Source organism: Ursus arctos, unplaced genomic scaffold (assembly GCF_023065955.2).
Source record: "Ursus arctos isolate Adak ecotype North America unplaced genomic scaffold, UrsArc2.0 scaffold_8, whole genome shotgun sequence".
Taxonomy (NCBI): domain Eukaryota; kingdom Metazoa; phylum Chordata; class Mammalia; order Carnivora; family Ursidae; genus Ursus; species Ursus arctos.
The window spans coordinates 47,331,923-47,354,041 of record NW_026623100.1 but is presented as its reverse complement, the minus strand read 5'-3'; the positions used below and the strand labels follow the sequence as shown (position 1 = coordinate 47,354,041).

General features: G+C 50.8%; 2 protein-coding genes and 1 long non-coding RNA gene across 4 annotated transcripts; all 3 read right to left on the bottom strand.

The window, feature by feature from the left end:
• Positions 1-443: 443 nt before the first annotated feature.
• On the bottom strand, positions 444-8,745 carry VAMP5 (vesicle associated membrane protein 5). The gene is made up of 3 exons (XM_026481595.4): positions 8,643-8,745; positions 2,708-2,845; positions 444-2,237 (listed from the first exon to the last, which is right to left on the bottom strand). Exons 1-3 carry the CDS (start codon positions 8,643-8,645, stop codon positions 2,034-2,036), a joined length of 345 nt encoding a protein of 114 aa, XP_026337380.1. The 5' UTR covers positions 8,646-8,745; the 3' UTR covers positions 444-2,033.
• Positions 8,746-10,915: 2,170 nt separating this feature from the next.
• Positions 10,916-14,264, bottom strand: VAMP8 (vesicle associated membrane protein 8). The gene is made up of 3 exons (XM_026481623.4): positions 14,129-14,264; positions 12,648-12,806; positions 10,916-11,350 (listed from the first exon to the last, which is right to left on the bottom strand). Exons 1-3 carry the CDS (start codon positions 14,129-14,131, stop codon positions 11,207-11,209), a joined length of 306 nt encoding a protein of 101 aa, XP_026337408.2. The 5' UTR covers positions 14,132-14,264; the 3' UTR covers positions 10,916-11,206.
• Positions 14,265-16,050: 1,786 nt separating this feature from the next.
• LOC130543140 (uncharacterized) lies at positions 16,051-22,063 on the bottom strand. 2 transcript variants are annotated; one of them, XR_008958231.1, is made up of 2 exons: positions 21,553-22,063; positions 16,051-17,094 (listed from the first exon to the last, which is right to left on the bottom strand). It is a non-coding gene; the product is annotated as an uncharacterized LOC130543140 (long non-coding RNA). The 2 variants fall into 2 exon arrangements; XR_008958230.1 differs by having other exon boundaries at positions 16,051-18,258; positions 21,553-22,045.
• Positions 22,064-22,119: the final 56 nt, after the last annotated feature.

The following is a 22,119-nucleotide window of genomic DNA, read 5'->3' as shown; positions in this document are numbered from 1 at the left end:
AAGGGTGGGGCAAAACTCCCCCACCGAGAGAGGGAAGCTCCCTGCTGGGGAATCTGGGGCCTGACCCGCACATGGAACTACGTGTGTGACCTTCAGCCCATTGCGTAGCCTGTCCCCCTAGCTTCTGTGAAATTAGTGGCTTGAATTCAATAAGGAGTTTGCATCCCTGACTACCCATGACTATCCTGGAGAGAGAACGAGGGGTTGCAGCTTTAGGGGAAAATAACCCTGTGTCAGATACTTACCCTCAGAGTGATTTAACTGATCTAGGCCCCATCAGGAAGCTGTGTAGGCCAGTGGCTAACGTGTGGTGCCCAGGAATTCCTCAGACTTGGATCTAAATCTTAGCTCTGGTACTCACTGATCTAGGCCTGGGGGTGGTATTTTTAGAAGTTCTACATGTGATTCTAATGTGAGGCAGGGTTGAGAACTGCACTAAATGATTTGGATGATAGCTACCATTTATTTGGCATCTAGAACCATTACATGGATGGATGTTTTACACACAATATAAATAATCCTCACAATTGTTCTGGGAGTTAAGTATGTCCCTTTTTACGTATGTAAAACCCAAGTCTCAGAAGTGGCTTGCCCAAATTCACATGGACTTTTAGTGGTGTTGCTGACCAACTACAGGGCCAAGTTTTTTTCTCCATCTTTCTGAAAAGAAGAGGGTAATGAGCCCAGTAGAAGTAACAAGCTCTGTGAGAGGTAAAGCTGCACACAACTCTCAGCTTTGTTCTTGTTTCTCTGTCAGTAGCCCCACTTTACCTAACAAGGAGCTGCTTCGGTTACACACTTGACCCTGAATTCCGCTTCCACCCACACTTGAGTTTGAGGTGCAGTCAAGTAGGCCAGGCAGAGACTGCCCAGATTCCACAGGCCTGGTAGGGCTTTCTTTCCTTCTTCCGAGGCCTCTACCCAATCATCTTTCCTGTGACCCTGAGGCCCTGCCAGCTTAGCCCTGTGTGGCCCTGGAGCTTTGAAAAGGCCAAATTCTTTCCTACAGGGCAAACTCTAGGCTGTCTTTTGTGACGGTACATTACAGCACCGAAGAAGCCTTTCCCATTTTCACTGCTATCGGCCTCATCTGTACTCAGGTGTAAAGCTTGAGGAAGAACATAGGAGAGAAATTGAGGACAGAGTGTTCAGAGAGAGAAAAGTCTATTCAAAAATGAGAGCCTTGGGACACCTGGGTGGCTCAGTCATGGTTAAGCGTCTGCCTTCAGCTCAAGTCATGATCCCAGGGTCGTAGGATTGAGTCCTGCATTGGGCTCCCTGCTCAGCGGGGAGCCTGCTTCTCCTTCTCCCTCTGCCCCTCCCCCCTGCTTGCGCTTGCTCTGTCACTCTTTCGCTCTCCCTCAAATAAATAAATAAAATCTTAAAAAAAAAAAATTAGAGCCTTGTGAGATAGAAACAGCTTTAAGGTGCTTTCCTCTTCTGGAGTCCTGTTCTGAGCATCCTCAAGACATCAGAAAAAGAATAGAGTTCATTCTGAGGGAAATAGGCTCAGAGGGCCCTGGTTGAAGGGTCTGGTTTGGGAGTCACTCTGTCTTTGCACCTGTACCCCAGGATCTGTCTGGGTAGGGTTGGATCAAATACAGAAGGAAGAGGAAAGGGGCCACTTCCCAGGGGTGAAGTCCTTCTACCGACTTTTTAAGCAACCCCCAGGAGTGGAGGCAGAGCAGGATGAACCAACTTGGAGAGCTTCACACACACACACACACACACACACACACACACACACACACGCACGCGCACGCACACACAGACACACACATACGCACACACACCAGCTTTTAACCAAACAGCAGCTTTTACTGATCTCCAGGTGGGGCTGGCCTGCCCTGGCCAGTGCAGCAGGCTGCCCTCAAGGGCCAGTCTGTGGCGTGATAGGAGATGCAAAGGTGCACACATCAGGGTCGCTCTTCAGTGCTCAGTCGGGTGGCTCAGATGGAAGCAAATGCCAGGGTTCTCTGGAGACCAGGACCAGCCAGTGCGGCCACTTGGCCTCTCCTCCAGGCCCAGCTGGGTCAGTTCCTAGACCCTGAGGCAGCACCCTCGGCCTGTGGGGCACTGCTGCCCCCACTGCTCTGTGGGAGAAAGATGGCCAGCAGCACAATCAGAAGGATGAGTAGGACAGCGCCCACCACCAGCCCCAAGTAGATCCGGCAACGCATGTTCTCCCAGCGCTTCTTCTGAGCCAGGGTCTTGGTTGTCTTGCTGAAGGCTGAGCTCTGTGGACATCCCCAGACACAGGGTGGGAGTTAGTGGTTTCCCTGGAGCCCCAGGGCCAGGTTCTCCCAACCCTCCCCCCCCAGCAAGGCCTAATCTCCTGCATCTTCCCAGCCTGTCTGCTCTCCTTCTCCACATAGCCCGCCTGGGCCCTCCCAGCCTCACTCCTGGTCTCAGACACTGGTGTAGCCCTTGACTCACACCCCTACAGGCTCAGGCCCAGTTAATAATACCAGCCCTCAACCTTTAGGAAGGTCCACAGCTTCGACCCAAGGACTTTTTACTTCATGAGGCCTACCTGGAGCTTATCTAGGCTACAGGCACCTCAACAAACCTGTGGGCCCCACGCTGGCCCTCAGGCAAGCCTCAGGCCCCACCAAGGGCCTGGAGACTCTGAGAACAGCCTGAGAACTCTCTCTGAGGACTCCCCCCTGGCCTCTCCCACCCCATCCCTGCTTCCCCAGCCTCACACCATGTCCAGCAGTTGGTCCGAACGCTGCTCCAGCTCTGTCAGTTTCCCATCGCGCTCCAGGACCTTGCCGAAGTTGTCGAGCATGATTTCTGTCACCTCGTCCGCCTGCCGCTGGCACCGTTCCAACTCTGTCCCTGCCTGGGCACCAAGCCCAAGGTCAGAACTGCATGAGGCCCCCAGCCGGCCGTCATCCGATCCTGAGACCTAGCAGCCTCCTTGCCCCCACTGAGTGTGTGAGGGGTATATGGGGAGGGGGAATAGCATCTTTCAGGTAAGGGTATGATATGTATAGAGTGAAGGGCCAGTCTCCTGAGTGTGTCTGGCTTGCTCAGATCTCACAGGTTCCTCTCCTTGCCCATCAAAGCAGGTCCTAGGTCAGTCTTGGCTACAGCATCTCAGCTTCCTCTACGATGCCCCAGGATGGAAACTTCCCAGGATCTCAGACTCCCACAAAGCGGATACTTTGCTCACCTGCCCTAGGATGGCCTCTACCCAATGTGCATGGGCCCTATGGCTTCCCAGGGGCCTAAAGAAGCAGCAAAGAACAGGGAACCAAGCTACATGGCTAGAAGCCAGACAGGGAGGAGATCCACCCCATAGAACTAGAAAGGTAATTTTGGACCACTACACATCCTAACCTCTGCCTAACCCCACAGACACACACACACAGAAACAAATTGAAAAGGTCAGACCTCCCTCTGACTGGTCGGGCCAGTTCTGCCTCCTGGCATGACCGTGCTCCCACATCAGTGCTCAAAATTGATTCCCTGTCTGCCTGGAAACCTCAGCCTCCTTGGCCTCTGGCCTCAGCCTTCCAGCTACCCAGGATCTTCACTGGGGTCCGAGTCACAGAGACAAGACCAAGTCTTAGACCTCTCAGCTCAAGCAGCAAACACACGTGACAAAAGAACCCAGCTCATTTCAGAGGGCTAAGAAGGGAGGTGCAGGATCCAAGCGTGGTGGGGGGGTAGTGCTGAGAGAACAGGGGGGAGGAAGAGAATATGCTTTACAAGCAAGAAAGGGACTAGGCTTTGGACACATGCAACTGAGAGACACCCAGGGCAGGAGGCCCCAGTGAGAGCTGAAGTCCAGGAGCAGGTCCAGGGACAGGTCAAGGAGCAGATTCACAAACCACAGCAGCTCCCTCCTCCCAGCCTAGTCCCCCGAAGCCCATCCCTGTTCTCATCTCCTTCCCACAGAGCACTGGCCAAGCTCCCCTTCCTGCCAGACCACATTGCGCATTGTCTGCAGCAGACATTTTGGCACTTGACTGAATTCCACTTAAAACCAGAGAAAGGGGAAGGATCTGGTGGTCACAGAGGACCACTCCTACTCAGGCAAGAATTCACATTCAGGATCCTTGCAGCTGCCTTGCACACAGCCTCCAAGCATTCCCAGTATCTGAGTCCTATCTCCCCAACTGGACCACAAGCCCCAGGGGGAGGGGCTACCTTTGTGTGCTCCCGACCCGGTGGTGAGGGGGGGGGGGCGGGAGGGTGCCCAGCACAGTGCTGCCCATTACAAGGACTCAGTGAGTGGGTCCGTCACATTATAGCCTCTCCAAAAGCAACTCTTATTTTCAAGAGATGTTATCCCAGCGTGTTTATCCAGCCCAGCAGGAGTTTCGAGGGGCAGGCATCTGAAACCCAAGTAGGTCAATATTTACCCATGAGCTAGAAAAGCAACCTGCTTGGAGAGGGGGCAGGCAAACCATGCCAGAGGGGTGCACTCACAGGCTCGGGGAGCAGTGACTGGGGACCAAGGAGCAATAATGCAGAGAGCAGGGAGGCTGCTCTCATCTGTACCTTTTCCTCAGTCAGCCATCATCACCACTACTCTTTCTACTACGATAGCCCATGTTCAACACAGCCCCAGGCATCCCCACCTTCACAATAGTCCAAGGCCAAACCCTGAGAATGGGCAAAGATTCAAAACGACAGTCACGGCTAGAGGTTGCTGGCATGCTGAATGTTATTTTTCCCACTATGAAAACTCCAGCTATTGTTCTCTGACGCTCCAACATGGGATGGCCTTGGGTCCCATTCTCCAGGAGAGCTGGCTGTGCTTCCCACTGCGAAGCCAGGCCTGTCCCGCGCGGAGGTGGGACCAGGCCGAAATGAACGCATTTGCTCCAGGGGACACAGAGGCCTCAGGCTTAACTCCCTGGCCCTCCTGGGCCCTCCCCGAACCAGAGGGCAAAGGACACTATATGCACAGGTCTCTGGTGGCATGGAGAGAAATCAAGAACTACAGGATGTGGACGGAGGTAAGGGACCAGGGGACAAGGGCCACACTCCCGCCAGACGTGGTGAACTCAGCATAGTGCCTGGCACACACTGGACACCGGGACAAACATTTCTGAATGAATTGTGCCCATTCTTAAGAAGCTCACTATAGGCGGGGGAAAGAGACATACGTGACACCATTAGGCAAGAGTGGAGGGTTGTGCTGTGAGGTAAAACACCGAGTGCTGGAGCCCCCCTCAGAGAGCGGATTCCTGTGTGCTGAGGTGGCCCGGATGGATGAGCCCTTGCAGGATGGGGTGGAGCTGGGGCATTCCGGCAGAGACAGACCAGGCAGAGGGTGAGGGCGGAGGGGCAGGGTGGGGCCAGAGAACACACACAGTGAAAGTCCAGAAGAGGACACTCGCTTGGATGGAAGACTGGAATAAGACCTAGTATCGACTTCTGAGCCGACGGGGGACACCAGAGGGGGGGCTTCAGAATAATTTCTCTAGAGGCGCCTGGGTGGCTCAGTCGGTTAGGCGTCTGCCTTCGGCTCAGGTCATGATTTCCCTGCTCCAACGGGCGTCTGCTTCTCCCTCTGCCTGCTGCTCCCCCTGCTTGTGCTCTCTCTCTCTCCTGTGTCAAATAAATAAATAAACTCTTAAAAAGAAGAAGAAGAAGGAGGAGGAGGAGGAGGAGGAGGGGGAGGAGAATTATTTCTCTATTCGTGGTAGACTGGTATGGATGGCTGTGAGAAAACTCCAGGCTGGGGGCCCAGCCAGAGGGATGGAGACATGCCACCAGCAAGGGTGTGAGGAGTTGCCAGGCTCGTGGGGAGCAAGAGCATAGAGAGGAAGGGTGGGTGAGAGGGGTACTTCCCAGCCCTGCCCGGGGTCTGCAGGGCTGAGGGTGTGCGGTGGAGCGGGGGAGCAGCAGCGTGGTTGGCAGACAGGGGGTGGCAGTTACACAGGAAATGTTCTCCACAGACCGCTACCCTCTCTACAGAATATTCCTCCTACAACCCTCAAATATCTCAGGTGTTTCCAGGCCACATACCCTTGGTTCCTCTGAAAACAAAGCTCTCCAAACCTCCCTGTCCTAACTCTCCTGTTTCTCCTCTCTCTTGGCGAGTGCCAAAGACAGCCTATTCCAGCTGTCACCATTGTCCTAGTCAGAGGACGGGGGGGGGGGGGGGGGGGGGGTGCAGCGAAGGGGTGTATCAGCTCCGTCCTAGGTCAGCATTCACCTGAGCTCAGAGCTAATGGCCAGGGCTCTGCATTGCAGCCCTGGGTTCCCTCACATCTTGCCTCTGCCCCTCACCCACCACACAATCTTTCTGACCCTCCACTTCCTCATCTGTAAAGTGGCAACAAGAATGATATCTACCATATTAGCTAACACATGTGACATATTATGAACAAAGTGCTTATCACAATACTTGACACATACTAAATGCTCAATAAATAATAGCTATTATTATGGATGGAGCCCAAGTTTCCCTCACTGATTTTTTTTTTTTTTTAGCAGTCAGATCTCAAGAACTATACAATACCTGTGGTCAATAAAACCTCTTAGATAATTTTACAAAATACAAAACCTAGCAAGCTCTTCCTTATTTGCAAACGTATGCACTTACTTTTCTCTAACCTAAATATAGAACATCACCTGGGCCTTTAATAACCTGCATTGGGTTTATGTCCACCAGGCACTGCAGGTTGTTGAGAAGGTTTTACGTCTTGACAGTGCAAACAGCCACCATTCACCGGGCGCATCTCTGAGCTAAGCACCGTGCTCCCCGCTGTTTGTTCTCCTGATCTTATTTAATCCTGGCAACAATCCATTGAAGGCATGCTATTATCCCAGTTTTATAAGAAACTGAGGCTCAGAGGGAGGGGTTAAATCATCTGTCCAAGGTCATACAGCCAGTAAGTAGACGATCTGGTGTGGAACCAATGTAGACTCCAAGAATCACAATCTTAACCACGGTGCTAAAGTGAATGCAGGTAAAGAGGGGGTCAAATACTTTAGCTGGCTGGCTAATGACTCCCCAGACCTTTTAATGCTGCCAAGTCAACTTGTGTGCATATGAGGGAAGCCCATGGCTCAAAACCCACATTCACTGGACAGTGCATGAGAGAGGACCATCTATAGGATGAATGACTTCAAGCCTTTACCCATTCAGGTTTCATCTTTCCTATCACTATTTGTTCCTGCTCTCTCCCCTATACCTGTCACCACATCTGGCACAGAGGAAATGACCAAGAAATGCTTGTTGACTGAATGAATCAGAGGAGAGGACGAGGCAGAAAGACCAGGCAGGGAAGAGGGTGGGAAGAAGAAAGGGAAAGAGCTGGGGCCAGAGAAAGGGGCAGGTGTGAAAGAAACAGAGGGATGGGGCTAGGGCCAGGAGGGGAGAAAGATCCATGTACCCCCCACCCCAGGCTCTGATCCACTGTTGGCCTCCGATTACCCTGTGAGAGTACCAGAGTTTTCCAGTACTCCCCCATAATGCCCCCCACCTAATAAATTATCCTGGCCTCAGCCTTCATTTCAGGAGTTTCCTCTTCTCCCCAAATGCTCAAGGCCGACTAGAAGCCCACCCCTAGCCCTGCCTGATCCCTTGCCCTGCATGCTGGGAAGAGGTCTCCAAGCTTTGTCCCATATTTGGAGCTTCCCTCAGTTTCCTGGCGTGGCCTTAGAGCTCAGTGCAACCTTCCTGCCCCGCTTCCCCTTCCTGCCTCTGGTTCCCTAGAGATGAGGCCATCCAGGCATCATGACCCCCAGCCAGGCCCCATCCATCACACCTCTGCCAGCTTCCCCATGCAGAAGCTTAAAGCACCAAGCCTGCTTCCTGCACGGCCCATCTTCGCAAGAGTCGAGGGGATGGAGGAAAGCTACTGGCACCACCTGTTCCTAACACGTTTGCCTTGGAGATGGCAAGTGGGGACACAGGCCAGAGTCTGCAGCAGGAGTGGGGGATGACTCACCTCAAGAATGTGTCCCTGGGTAGGGGTTAGGAGAGAGCCAGGACTGTGCCATAGTCTGATAACTTCAGGGGAACTTTTATGGTAAACATTTCCCTTTATCTTTCCCCAGGGGAAGGAGTGTGCCCTCCAGTACCCTGCCATGGAGCTGGCAGGGCCTCTACCACCCCGTCTGCTCAGGTTTCCAACTCCCGGGCCACACTCGGCTTCTCACATCTCCAGGAAGGGCTGAAGAGGTCATCACCACTCCTCGGGAGCAGGTTCTGATCGCCAGGCGGGGCTCTGCCATTGTATCTCCCTTAACCTCGTAAGGACCCGGTAAGGCAGGTATCACTGACCCCACTTCACAGATGCGGAAAAGAAGGCTCAGGAAGGTTAAGTGACTGGCCCGGGGTCACGGAGCCAGCAAGTGGCCACCACCAGGATCTCACCCCGGAGTCTGACTCCGAAGCCCGAAGTCGGGGCTCCTAACCACTTGGCTCAGGGAAGGGGGAAGCCGGAGTCATGCACACTGCGCGCAGGGGCCAAACTTTCCCTCCCCGGCCTGCGCGCCCCCAGTGGAGGCTCCGGCCCCCATCCGGCTCCTGGCCGCGGCCACCTCACCGGGGAGGCACAGGCGCGGGTCCCGGAGGACACCCCCGCCCTCGGACTTCAGACTCCGGCCGCGCACCCCCACGTCGCCCTCTGCCCCCAGCCCGGCCGGCTCCGCCCCGCCCGGGCCCTCACCATAGTTGCTGCCGCCGCCTCGCCAGCTCGGGCTCCTCTGTCGCCCCGCGGCCGCGGTGCCAGATACCCGGGAGGAAGCGGAGGGGCGGGGCCGCGGCGGCGGGGGCGGGGGGCGCGCCTGCCCGGAGCCCTGACCGGCCCGAGGCAAAGCGAAAGCTGCCCGCACCCGACCCAGATCGCACGGCTCCCCCAGCCTCCGGAACTGGGGGCCTCACGCCTGAGCAGCCTGGCGCTCGCACGGCACGCTGGCCACACGTCGGGGGGGCCCAATCTGTGACACGGACACGGTGGAGTGGGCTCTGGAGCGGAGGTATCGCTCGTTCCACGAGCATCTGTATCCGTGCCAACGTTGGGCACGGTGCTAGAGACGGCTTGAACAGCCAGCCAGGCCGGGACTTTGCCACCTGGGTGAGTGCATTCACCGGTAACCAAAACCCGACTCCCCGAAAAGTTTTGAAACGAAAGAAACGTTATTCACAATCAACATCGTGAATGCACTACCTGCCGCTGAATTGTATATTTCAAGATGGTACCACTGTCTGTTACAATTGTATGTACACTTATACAATGTATGTTGTGTGAATTTCACCCCAATCCAAAAAGAAAACAGACCCCCAGGGAGAAGGTGCTAGCTCTGGCTTTCCTGCACTTCCCTCTTCACCAGAAGGGCAGCTGCAGCCCGGCCCTCATATGACCCTGCTCCTCAAGGGGAGGGAGGATGGGCCAAGCCACCCCTCCAGAGCCTTCCTGAGCTGAATCTACCCATTCTCCTCCTCTCCTCTCAACGCTGCAGGGGAGTCAGAGACACCTATTCTCCACCCCACCCCACGCCAACCCCACCATCTCAACTGTGGCCCCTCTTGAGGAAGGGGGTTGAGGGCGCCCTTCCTTGGGTTGAGCCCTTGTGAGTACAGCCCACATTCCCACCTTGGGCAATCTAGATCCCAAGGAAGAGGTTTCACCCCAGTTCTGTGAACTTTGAGTCCAGGAATGATCTGAGGAGAGAGGATGGCCGAGGTCTGACATAAAAGGACATAGGACAAAGACTGCCCTGAGGGCTTTTCTGTGCTTTTTTTTTTTTTCCTCCCTGGTTTTCAGAGTATGATTCCAGAACTTGACTTGCCAGGAGTCCCAAATCCTGTCTCCCAACCCTGTCCCTTCTACACTCCCTCCCCAAAACAGATTGTTTTCAATACTGGAAAGCCCATGGGAGAAACAGGGACAGAGATGGCAAGAACACTTTCCCCAAACCAAGACAGAGGAAAGAGTGACAATGAAGTGGAACCTGGCGGGGAGGAGGGAAGTCTAAAGACAAAGAGGCCCATTGTACATGCAGGGGAAGGAGGGCCATAGGCCCTGTCCTGTGACACTGACTGGGCCCAGCCACGAGACATGGGGAGAGATGCTTGCCCCCTCAGCTGAGACCCGGGGGCCCTGCTAAATCCCAAAAGGGCAGGGGCAGACAAAAGACAAATAGAACTTTGCAGAACCAGGGGCATCTGGCTGGCTCAGTCGGAAGAGCATATGACTCTTGATTTCAGGGTCATGAGTTCAAGCCCCATGTTGGGTATAGAGATTACTTAAATTAAAAAATAAAAAAAAATAATTTAAAAATAAAAAGAGGGGCACCTGGGTGGCTCAGTCAGTTGAGAATCTGCCTTCAGCTCAGATCGTGATCCCAGAGTCCTGGAATCGAGTCCCGCATTGGGCTCCCTTCTCTACAGGGAGCCTGCTTCTCCCTCTGCCTCTGCCTCCACCTCTCTCTGTCTCTCATCAATTAGTAAGTAAAATCTTATAAATAAATAAATAAATAAATAAATAAATAAATAAATAAATAAAACTTTGCAGAACCAAAAAAGAAGGAAAAGTGGCCCAGTTCCTTCAACTCCTCCCTCCAGACTGCAATGGGGCCACAGAAGAGAGATGGAAGGTGGCCTTCGCCTGTCTCAGCTAACACTTCCAGCAGAAAAGTAATAAAGGGACATGCAAGACCCCAGGGGGACACACTTAGGAGTCTTGCAGACCACCCTAAAATGATTTTGAATTTTCCACATGCCAAGAGCCTTAGAAAATTCCAGTTCTTGAGACCTGTGACAAAGAATGGAAAATAGAGAAGGATGGGGAGACTCCATCTTTCTTCTCCAAACATACACTCTCTACCCCTCCAACCTTGGGGCCTCAAAGAAGAGACTCTCAGCCAGAGGGTGTCCCCAGGGAGAAAAGAAATAGAAGGGCCAAAGGCAAAATGGAAGGGGAGAAATTACCTCAACATGTGTGGGGATACTGAAAGGTCTTTATTGCCCACCGGCCACCATCAGTTTCCCAGCCACAGGCTGGGCCTTCTGGGTGTCTCTCCGACCAACTCTGAGGGCCCATGAAACACAGCCATAGTCTAGCTCTCTCCTTCCGGGGGCCAAGGTGCTGGGGCAGACGGTGTCGCAGAGGGGCTTCAGAGTGAGGGTGGGAGGACGCAGCAGCACTCCCTGTGGCAAGGATGGGAGAGAGAGCCCTTCTTGGCATCCGCTATGGAGCGTTGCGCTGAAAGGGTGGGGGCGAGGGGCTCCCTAAGTTGGGATGGCACGGGTGGCAAAGAGCACGATGAAGAGGATGATGATAAAAACTATCACGCAGATGAGGACAATCATCTTCACGTTCTTCCACCAGAACTTCCGAGCCACCTTCTGCGATGTAGTCTTGAAGTGCTCCGACTGTTGGGGACAAGGCAGAGTGAACCGGGGCCTCCTCCCACCCAAACAAGAGGCCAAACAGAGGTCCACATGCTATACATCTAAATATTTAAGCGAGCAGTTGAGGTCACAGAATGTTACACAAAAAAATGTGCTGTCCTCCTACCTTGACAGATATATATCTTCATGACACTCTGATGGGCCAGGCTCGAATTTAAAATTCTTGGGCTCCCCTTGGCCCCCTGCCTCCCCCTTCTCTTCTTACCCCTGCGCCGTCATGCACCTTGAGGGGCCTTTTACATATGCTCACACCCGGGGGTGCGACAGTGTCTGCACAATCCGCCCTTGGGAAGGCACACACCGGGGCCGAACAGTACAAGCTCCAGGTGGCCGCATCTCCCTGGGTCCACGACTCCTTGCCCATGGGGACGGCTGGAGCTGGAGGACAGGCCAGGGCAGTAGGGAGGTTGGAGGTGAGAGAAACTGCTCTTCCTCCTCAACTCGAGTTGCCGAAATTACATTTCCCAGGGCCGTGCTCTGCAGGCTGGGCTGTGGAAAGAAACACTAAGTCCCGGGGAGACTATACCCAAGATGACACCCAGGACGTGGAAAGCCACAGCCAGTCTCTCCCTGTGGCCATGGAACGTTAGGTTCCAACCTTTGCTGGAGTATTTTGTTAGAGTTACTCCCTCCCTGAGCAGCTGGCTTCAGCCCCTGGCTGAAGAGAGAGAAGAATGAGGTCTAGCAAGATGTGTGGGAGATATTATTCTAGCCTTCAACTAGCAGACGACCCCTGGATCAAAGAATTTCACTGCTTTTCCCAGCTTCTTTTTAAAGCAGACTCAGCAAAACTCTAGCAGTTTTCTGCCTCCTGCCTAGGAACTCCTAGAAAAGGCCAAAGGCCCTAGGAGGATTTTCTAGAACCAATATTTTTACCCTGGGGAGGTCAGGCCCAAATGATTGTCAAGGGCAGCCTTCAAAGGGAAAAATCAGTTTCATGGGAGAGAAGCCTAAGAATGCAAGAGCTGACTGGGCCATCTTATCTCAGAAAAACCTCCTCCAAGAGTCAGCCCCACCCATTCCCCCCCCCCCCCCCAGTCACTGGAGCCATTCCCTGGACCCCAGTACCAATCAGTGGAATAGAGCAGAATCCGAACTGGGGACTCAATCATCAGTTCCCAAAACAAGTGAAAAGGCAGACTTCCCTCTTGTTCATTTTGCCCCCAACACCACCAGCCCCCCAAACCCCAACAATCCTTCCTCCTTCTCTTCCTCTACACCCCCCACCCCCGCCCTGCCCATGGTCTCCCCATCTCACTGTGGCTTCCAGATCCTCTGTCTTGTTGCGGAGATGTTCCAGGTTTTCTCCTCGGGCCAGGATCCGCTCCACATTCTGGGTCATAATATTCTTGACTCCCTCCACCTCATTCTGCAGGTTCCTTACGTGATCATGTCCCCCACCTCCACTGGCCTCCTCCTGAGCAGCAACACAGGGGTTAATTAGGCCAAGTGGTGGAGGAACTGAGACTCAGCCTCAGAGGCCAGGGGAGGGGAAGGCCTGGGGTGGACTTTAGCTTTTTTTAATGCCTGAACTGTTTACAAAGAGAATGCTTTCATGCATTACTCATGTAATCAAAAACAAATGCATTTTGAAGCCCCAGAAGGTGAGTGCTGATGCTAGACAGACTAGATCAAGTTTCTTTTCAGGTTCTCAGGGCCCCTGATGAGGAAAAGAAACACAGCCCTAAATCCCACTCAGGGTTGCCTTGCTCCTCCGCTGGGGTCAGAGGACTGCTGAGCTGGCATCTCAGCACAGAGAAAACCCACCACTATTGACCAAAGGGTCCTCATTAAAAATAACTGTGTGGCTGGCAGGACACCCTCAAATGGCACAACCCCCTCTCATTGCAAGACAGCAGCTGGAGAGCGGCTCCGGTCCGAGGCTTCCCCCAAGCCTCATTACTGTGACCCAGAGCAATGCAACCAGGCTCCAAGGCCCCCACCAGGCCCCCTGAGGGACGGCCATTGCGCCATGAACTTCTGCTTTCCCCACCACATAGCACCATGTGCGGGCACCAAGCCACCACCGCCTGCTTGAGCAGATATTAAATAAAAACAGCAGCCTGGGTGTTGGGGGAAATGGAGGGCAAGTCCTCCCTGGCTGATAAGGTTTTCCAACAGGGAGGGAAAAACCAGTATCAGGCTCCACCCCCTCTGACCCACTCGACCTCCGAAAACAGGCCGGGAGCGTGGGTCCAACCTAGATGGATTACCAAAGAGAACCAACTTCTGGTTCTTTAACGAAGCCTTAGCTTTCCTCCTTATGTTTATAGAGAGGGGCCCGCCGATTCCTTAGACTCGGCCAAGAGTCAAATTCTTGGAGTTTCTATATGAAGTGAAAGGCAGCCGGCCGAGCTCCTGCCTCGGGGCTGGAATGTGCCCCGAGAACTTCGGAGATGCTGCCCAGGGTGTCACAACACCGGGCGGCTGGCGGGCTGGAGGAGGAGATGCCGGGCCTCTCAGCAACTCCCCGCCTGGAATTCGGGTCCCCCCCCCACACCCCCCACCGAAATCCTGCTCCAGGCCAGCACCGAGGTCAGGAGAGGGAGGGAGTAGACAGGGCAGGAATACCCGCCCAGGCAGCTCGGAGCTTCGTGCCCCCAAGTTGTCAAAGAAGAGCGGCCACAGTCAGCGCTGGCCCGGCGCTCTGACTTTGCCACCGGCTCTCCCGGTCCCCGGCCCCCAGCCCACTCTGGCTGGTCTTTCAATCGGCCCCTTTCTAGTCCCCAGCTCGCTCACCATGTCTCCCAGTGGCTCGGGCCTGTCAGTGACGGGACGCGCCTAGTCTGTTTCCTCCCGGGCGGCCCTCGCTTCACTTCCTGCTTGCTCCAACTTTCAGCCTGCCCCCGCCCGCCTCGCATCCCGGGCCGCTCCAGCCTCACCTCGAGCAGGTTTCCCCAGGTAGGCGGGCACCCTCCGTCGCCCTCCCAGTCTCCTCCCAGACCCAGCTCAGGCTTAAAGCCACAGGGCTCCCAGGCAACCAAAGATCTGTTAACTTATCAGGAGTAAGAAAAGAAAGATCCAGCAGCCCTCCTAGGTTTCCTGAGACTGGACCTCCTGATACAGATAGGCAGGCTGTCTCCTTTTTCTTTCTTTTCTTTTCTGTCCTGAATCTCTGATCCCAAATCTTAAGAGACTGAAGTCAACTGTAAGTACCCCACCAGGGGTAGTTCACATGGAAACAGAACATAGATATAAACATCTCTCGCTGGCAACCCCTGTTCCCATGTTCATGGGTGGGCAGAAAGTGTTAAAACCCCAAAAGTCTGGACTGCTGTGATCCTGGGCTACAGTGTCAGAAAGCTCTGGGTTACTAGCTGTGTGACCCTGAGTGAACCTCTTCACCTCTCTGGGGTTTGCAGGTGCTAATGCTGACCTCAGAGGATGGTGGAGAGGTGTAAAAGGATAGCACATGCAGTGTGCCTGGCACAGTGTCCGGAAGGAAGGCCTGTCCACTGTCGGAACCAGGAAATACCGGCTTACCAATCCCTTCTTTCCTTCCAGAGTTCAACAGTCCCTTCATGAGCCATCACGAGGGGTTGGAAAGCCCCATCAGAAATGGTCAGAGGCCTGCCCTATGGACAGAGAAGGGCCCCAGGGCAAAGGATTTTTCCACTACCTGGCTCCAGGTCACAGAAAATCTAGTCTTCCCGGATGGTATTTATCAAGACAGAACAGTAACAGGGACATGCAAAAGGGAGCAAACATTCCTGTCCCATCCCAGAAGTATCAGTGTCAGTTCTAAGAGGGAAATTGTCAGTTTCTCTAACAGTTTTTTTTAAAGGAATTAACAAATTTTGGACCTCTGTTTTGAGATACTTTATTCTACTCTATAATGAAATCTTACCTCCAATTGGATAAGATTATTATATTTTGCAAATCTGAAATTTGGTGGACAGTACCAGCCTGCTCTCACAGAGAATGTGGCTGTCCCACTTCTTACCATCCTTCGAGGTGGGTCAGAATCCTTGATCTGTCCTTGCGCTGTCCAGTACAGTAGCCACTGACCACATGTGGCTGGTGAGCACTTGAACTGGGGCTATTCTGAATTGAGAAGTGACGTAAGAGTACACGCCATATTTATTTATTTATTTATTTATTTATTTATTTATTTATTTATTTTTTAGATTTTATTTATTTATTTGACAGAGAGACAGCCAGTGAGAGAGGGAACACAGCCGGGGAGTGGGAGAGGAAGAAGCAGGCTCCCAGCGGAGGAGCCCGATGTGGGACTTGATCCTGGAACGCCGGAATCATACCCTGAGCCGAAGGCAGACGCTTAACGACTGCGCCACCCAGGAGCCCCTCATATATTTTTTTTTCTTAAGATTTATTTATTTGAGAGACAGAGAGAGGGCACACATGAAGAGGGGAGGGGCAGAGGGAGAGGGAAAGAGAATCTCAAGCTGACTCCCCTCTGAGTGCGGAGCCCTACACCAGGGCTCAGTCTCACGACCCTAAGATCATGACCTGAGCCGAAATCAAGAGTGGGATGCTCAACTGACTGAGCCACCCAGGTGCCCCAAGTATTTCAAAGACTTATTACACAAAAAAGGAATGTAAATATCTCAGCTGTAATTTTATATACTGATGACATGTTGAAATAATGTTGTAGGTATATTGAGTTAAATTCTAAAAGTTGATAACATTAATTTCACCCATTTCTTTTCTTTTAATTTGGCCAATAGAAAATTTAAAATTACAAATGTGGTTCAAATTATATTTCTATTAGACACACTGTTCTACACCTTAATACTCACGTGACCTTGGACAGACTGATATGATGTCTGTAAACCTCAGTTACCTCATTGTCTGTGCTTGGCACTGAAACAACCATTAGTACATGGCTATTATGATTACTATTATTAAGAATTCCAGATGCTAAGTGTGGTGGTGGGTAGGGAAACGTGAAAGGTGCCAAGTAACAAAGCGCCAGAGTAGGATGGCTGAGGAGAGCAGCAAGACATGGAGGAGGATTTCAAGGGTGGAAATCAGGGTCACAGCCATTGAGGAGTTACCGGGGTCTAGTATGCCCCTGCCAGCCTTAGACATACATTGGTGTCCCTGAGGGAGCTGACCCTTGGCCTAAACCCAGCACCCATTAGGGAGATTCCCCAGCACCCACAGTTGGGACTGCAACCTGCTCACCCTCCTCTTCACCGTGCAGAATCCCTGCAGGCTTGGCCTCATCTGTACACACACCACAATGCTTCCCTTTGTCAAAGGCCCACCTTGCTAGAACCCTCACAAGATGAGCCATTCAGTAAGGCAGCAAACAATGCACTATGAGCAGAAATGGTAATATTGGGGGGGGGGGGAGTGGGGGGCTGGGCTGGCTCAGTTAGAAGAGCATGTGGACTCTTGATCTTGGGGTCATGAGTTCAAGCCACATTGGGCCTAGAGCTTACTTTAAAAAAAAAAACACAAAAGAAAGAAATGGTACTACGGGCAGGATGCAAGAAGAGAAACAAGTCACTGATTCCTTTACAGACAAGGAAAGCTCTATTCTAGGAGAAATGGAGTATTAGTCACTTTGCAAAGTAAAATGCTAGGTGGTAGGCACTGTACCCGAAGAAGGAATCATGGCGTGATGAAGAGTGTTCGCAGCCCCTGTGTGATCAGAAGGTTTGGGTATCAGCTCTACTACTCCCTGGCTGTGTAGTCTTGGGCAAGCCACTTCCCTCTAGGAGCTCCAGTTTCCTTATCTGCAAAATGGGAAGAAGAATGAAAGCTGCTTCGCCGGATTATTTTTAGGATTGAATAATCTGGACATATATTTCCATATTTCTGCTAAAGCACTTTACAAATGAAAAAGGAGACTAATAGAGAAAATAGAATGAGGAAATAGTGAAAGAGCAATATTAACAACCTGCAAAGCAAACTGGCAAGCTTTGGGGTGCACTGACATCTACCCCAATCTTCTTATTTATGGCCCAAGTGGCAGTTTACTCCTGTATCTCTCTTGGGAAATGCTGGACAACAAGGAAAAGGCACATCCAGGAGGAGCAGCTGGAATTGCTCCCTGAAGGATCATAAAGCTCTCACCACTGCTAAGGCCTCTTTTGTCTCCAAACCCCTTTGTAGACTGTTACACTGCTGGGCACCCCATCTGTGACGGTCACCCCCCATCACTCCCAATGTCTTTTTCCCTTTCTGACTGTGCTCTTAGAGCCAGAAGGTTCCACCCGTGGCCATCATCCCTTCGGATGTTGTACTCTCCTGGAGCAATAGGTCCTCTATGAGGCGAGGCTGATTTTGCCCTTCAAGGGACATGTGACAACATGTGGAGGCATTTTCGGTTGTCACAACTGGGGGGATGTGCTCCTGGCATTCCGTGGGTAGAGGCCAAGGATGCTAAATTTCCTACATGCAAAAGACAGCCCTCCCACAATAAAGAATTACACAGACCAAAATGTCAATAGTGCAGAGGCTGAAACCCTGGTCTCCCGAGGGAAGCGCAATGCTTTACGGTTTCAGCAGCTATTTGTGCATGATCCCCAAATCTGTATCTCTAACCCCGACCTTGTTCTCAACCGCCTCTCCAGTGCCCTCTCCACAGACACCTCCAACAGCCAAACCAAACCCTTTATCTTTTCCCCACATTCCTCCTGCTGGGTAGTACTCCCATTCTACCAGTTTCCCAAGCTAGGAATACCCTAAGCACGTTTTATCTTTTATAGAATCTGTAACATGCTTTGCCATTAGCTGCATACACATTTGACAACTCCGAGACTCTAACTTCTGTGAATGCAGGGGCTATGTCCTTATTTTGGTACCCTTGTTGAAAATAACACACACCATGTGCACAGTAGTCACTCACTAAATGTTTGGGGTATTGAACCGAGAGATCTGAAAGAGGGCTTCTTTCCCTGAAATGCAGATAAAAAGATAATTTTCATTAGAAAAGACCCATGCATGGGACACCTGGGTGGCTCAGTCAGTTAAGTGTCTGCCTTTGGCTCAGGTCATGATCTCAGGGTCCTGTGATCGAGCCCCACATCGGGCTCCGCACTCAGCAAGGAGTCTACTTCTCCTTCTCCCTCTGCCCCTCACCCTCTCTTGCTCTCGTTCTCTCTCTCAAATATATAAATAAAATCTTAAAAAAGAAAAAGAAAAAGAAAAGACCCATGAAGAAATCTCTTTTCTAAATTTTGTACCATTTTATGGATAAATGAATAGTAAACGGCAAGAGTCTTTGTATACTGGTCCTGAAAGGATAAACTGGAAATCAACCCCCTCAACAAAACAAGTTACAGTCATGGGGTACAGAGGTACTGAGTTAGCACAGCTCATCTACTAGCTGTACTTCTCTTAGCCAGAAAGCTCTCCAGTAACCCAAGACTATACTAAGAACTTTCGATTTCCCTCTCTTCTCTCAAAATGATACTCATCCTTAAAAGCCCAGCTCCAAGTTCTCAGAAAAACTTGCCTGAATTCTCCAGTTATGATTCACTTCCTCTTCAGCGCTCCCACAGCCCTTTGAACCTCATTTAATACTTAGGATTTTGTACATTCTATTATTATTATTCTATTATTTCCATATTCTTTTATTATTATCTTTCCTTATCCATTAATTCCTACAGGACAGAGGCCACAACTTAATAATTTGTTTCTTTCTCTATAACCTGTCCAGTTCGTGGCACATAACAGACTATAAATGCTGAATTTAATGGAACCATCTAATTTTGAGTGGTCTTAGAAGAGCTAGCCCAAACTTTCCAACCCACACTGAATTCATTTGAACTGGGGTTTGAGAGCAAATAAGAGATTCATCCCCTAAATAGATCTATGACTTCCAAAGTTACTTGGCCTACCTTGCCTGTTAGGATAACCTAGAAGTGGGCCAGACCCTCAGAAGCAGGAACACTGTTAGCCCCATGATTCTACCTGCCAAACACATCTGTCCCTAGCAATCCCCACCTACTTTACATCTACTCCATACATTCTTTTCCTTTAGGATAGTGGTTCTCAGCGCATGGTCCACGAACCCCTGGGGTCTTCAAGAACAAAACTACTTCTATGATAATACTGATACATTATTTGTCCTTTTAACTATGTTGCCATTTGGATTGATGACAGAAAAGCAACTGTGGGTAATAAAACTGTTGGCAACTTAGCAGGAATGAGACAGTGACACCAAATTGTAGTAGTAGTCCTTGTATTCCTCCTGGCTGCACACTTGCATTTTCAAAAAATGTCATTTCCAACATCCCTAATGAAGCAGTATAAGTTATTAATTTTATTAATTCTTGACACTGGAGTACACACCCTTAACTATTTTGTGGGAAGAAATGGGAAATACACACACAGCACTTGGCATCCCCAAGTATGATGGCTGTCTCACAGCTGTTCCGAGAAAAAGCACTTGTGTAGTTCAACTGTGAGCTGAAGTAATGTTTTAAAATCAACAGGATTTATTTTTTTGAGTAGTACAGACAGTTCCCACACACCCCTTAGCACTCTCCCACTTTTCTTCCATTATTAACAGCTTGCACTAGTATGGTGTATTCGCTTTCTCTACAATTGATGAGCTAAGATCGATACGTTATTATTAACCAAGTCCATAGTTCACATTAGGGGTCACATTCCATGGGTTTTGACAAATGTATAATCACATGTATGCACATGACACCATTACAGTGTCATCCAGAGTAGTTTCACCTCTCTAAAAATCCCGTGCTCCACCTTATCCCTCCCTCCTTTCCCCCATTTCCTGGCAACCACTGATCTTTTGACTTAAAACCACAGTTTTGCCTTTTCCAGGATATCAGTTTGGATCATACAGTATGTAACCTTTCCAGATTGGTTTCTTTCACTTAGGGATATGAATTTAAGGTTCCCCCACATCCTTTTGTGGTGTGCTAGCTCATTTCATTTTATCCCTGACTATTCCACTGAATGGATGTGCCAGTTTGTTTATCCATTCCCCTATTGAAGGGCATCTTGGTTGCCTCCAAGTTGGGCAATTATGAATAATGCTGCTATATATTTCTGTGGGCATAATTTTTCAACTATTTGGGTAAATACCAAGGAGCACAATTGCTGATCATTTGGGAAAAGCATGTTTAGTTTTGTACGAAACTGCTAAACTGTTTTCCAAAGTGGCTGTACCATTTTGCATTCCTACCAGCAATGAAGTAGAGTTCCTGTTGCTCCCCCTCTTCACCAGCATTTGGTGGTGCTGCTGCTTTGGATTTCAAACACTCTAATAGTTATCTCATTATTATTTGAATTTACAATCCCTAATAAAATAAGATGTTGAGTATCTCTGTTGTTTTTTTAAATTAAGATTTTATTTATTTATTTGAGAGATAGAGTGAGTGAGAGCCCAGGAGCAGGGGCAGAGGGAGAGGGAGAAGCAGGCTTCCCGCTAAGGAGAGAGCCTGACTGACTGGGGCTTGATCTCAGGACCCGGGATCATGACCTGAGCCAAAGACAGATGCTTAGCTGACTGAGGCACCCAGGCACCCCTTTCTTTCTTTTTTAAAAATGAAACATCCTTTTACTTGTGGATATTAGATAAACAATGGTTATTCAAACTGGCACATCTGGCAGGTATTTTTTTCAAAAATGAAAGAAGTGTGGCTGTTCCTTGAAGGAAAACAACAGACAGTATTTGTTGCCAATGAATAAATTTGCACTTTCAAATGAAAATTAGAATTTTGGAAAACTTGTATTCGCCACCGTGAGCTTGGCAGCTTCCCAACATTTAAGAGACTGCATTTAGAAGAGCAGCGTAACTCAGTGAACCAATGTTTTCCAAATGACTATCCGTATGATTTTGTAAAAGGTCCATTCAAAGTGGAAGATATACCAATCATTTTAATGTGACAGAGCATAAAGTTCATTGAAATGGTTTCAGATTCTACATCTGACTAACCTTTAAAAAACTACCACTTTTAAGTTTAGGTGTGGTATCAAAGAAGGATACCCACAATTATCTAAAAAGGTTATTAAAGTGCTTTTCCTTTTTCCAACTAAGTATCTGAGGCCAGATTTCCTTCACATACTTCGATCAACACCAGATCAAACGCAGAAGCAGATATGAGAATCCAGCTGTTTCCAATGAATCCAGACATTAGATTTGCATATAAAATAAGACAGTACTACTTGTGCAGTCCCAGGGCAGAAAATTAGATATTGCAGTGCTGTTCAAGACTCACCTCTAGGAATCCTCCCTGATGGACCACACTCTACGCACTGTCCCTATTCTACATCCCCCTGCGGTTGTGTCGTTCCGGTTCCCCCAGCTGATTTCAAACCTCTGGTTCTTGGCCGGTACTGTAAGAGAGAATAAAGGTACTCGCACCCTCTCCCTACGCCGGGACAACCCTCCCAGGTGCGTCTTCAACTCAGTGGTCGACCTCTTGGGGAAAAGAGTCTGACATTTGCACCCGTATTGCTCACGTCAGGGAGCACCGCAGGGCCACTACAACCTGGAGAGACCGAATGGGGGCGGAGGGGGGACCCAAGGAAGTGGTCAGGACTCTGAGACTTCTTAGGGGTGAAAGCGCCAGGGGCTTTGGGACGCTTCACGGCGAGACTGGTCCAGCGGCTGAAGACAGGCGCGTCTGGGAGCATCCTTGCTCCTCCTCCGTCACTGAGTAAGACGACACCAGGCCGAGCTCCCTGTCCCCCTACTCCAAGGCTCCTCGCTCCGCCCTTTGCCGCCAAGCAGAGAACAGGCGCCGCCGCCGAGAGCCCTTCACGACAGTCCCAGCGCTTTCCGG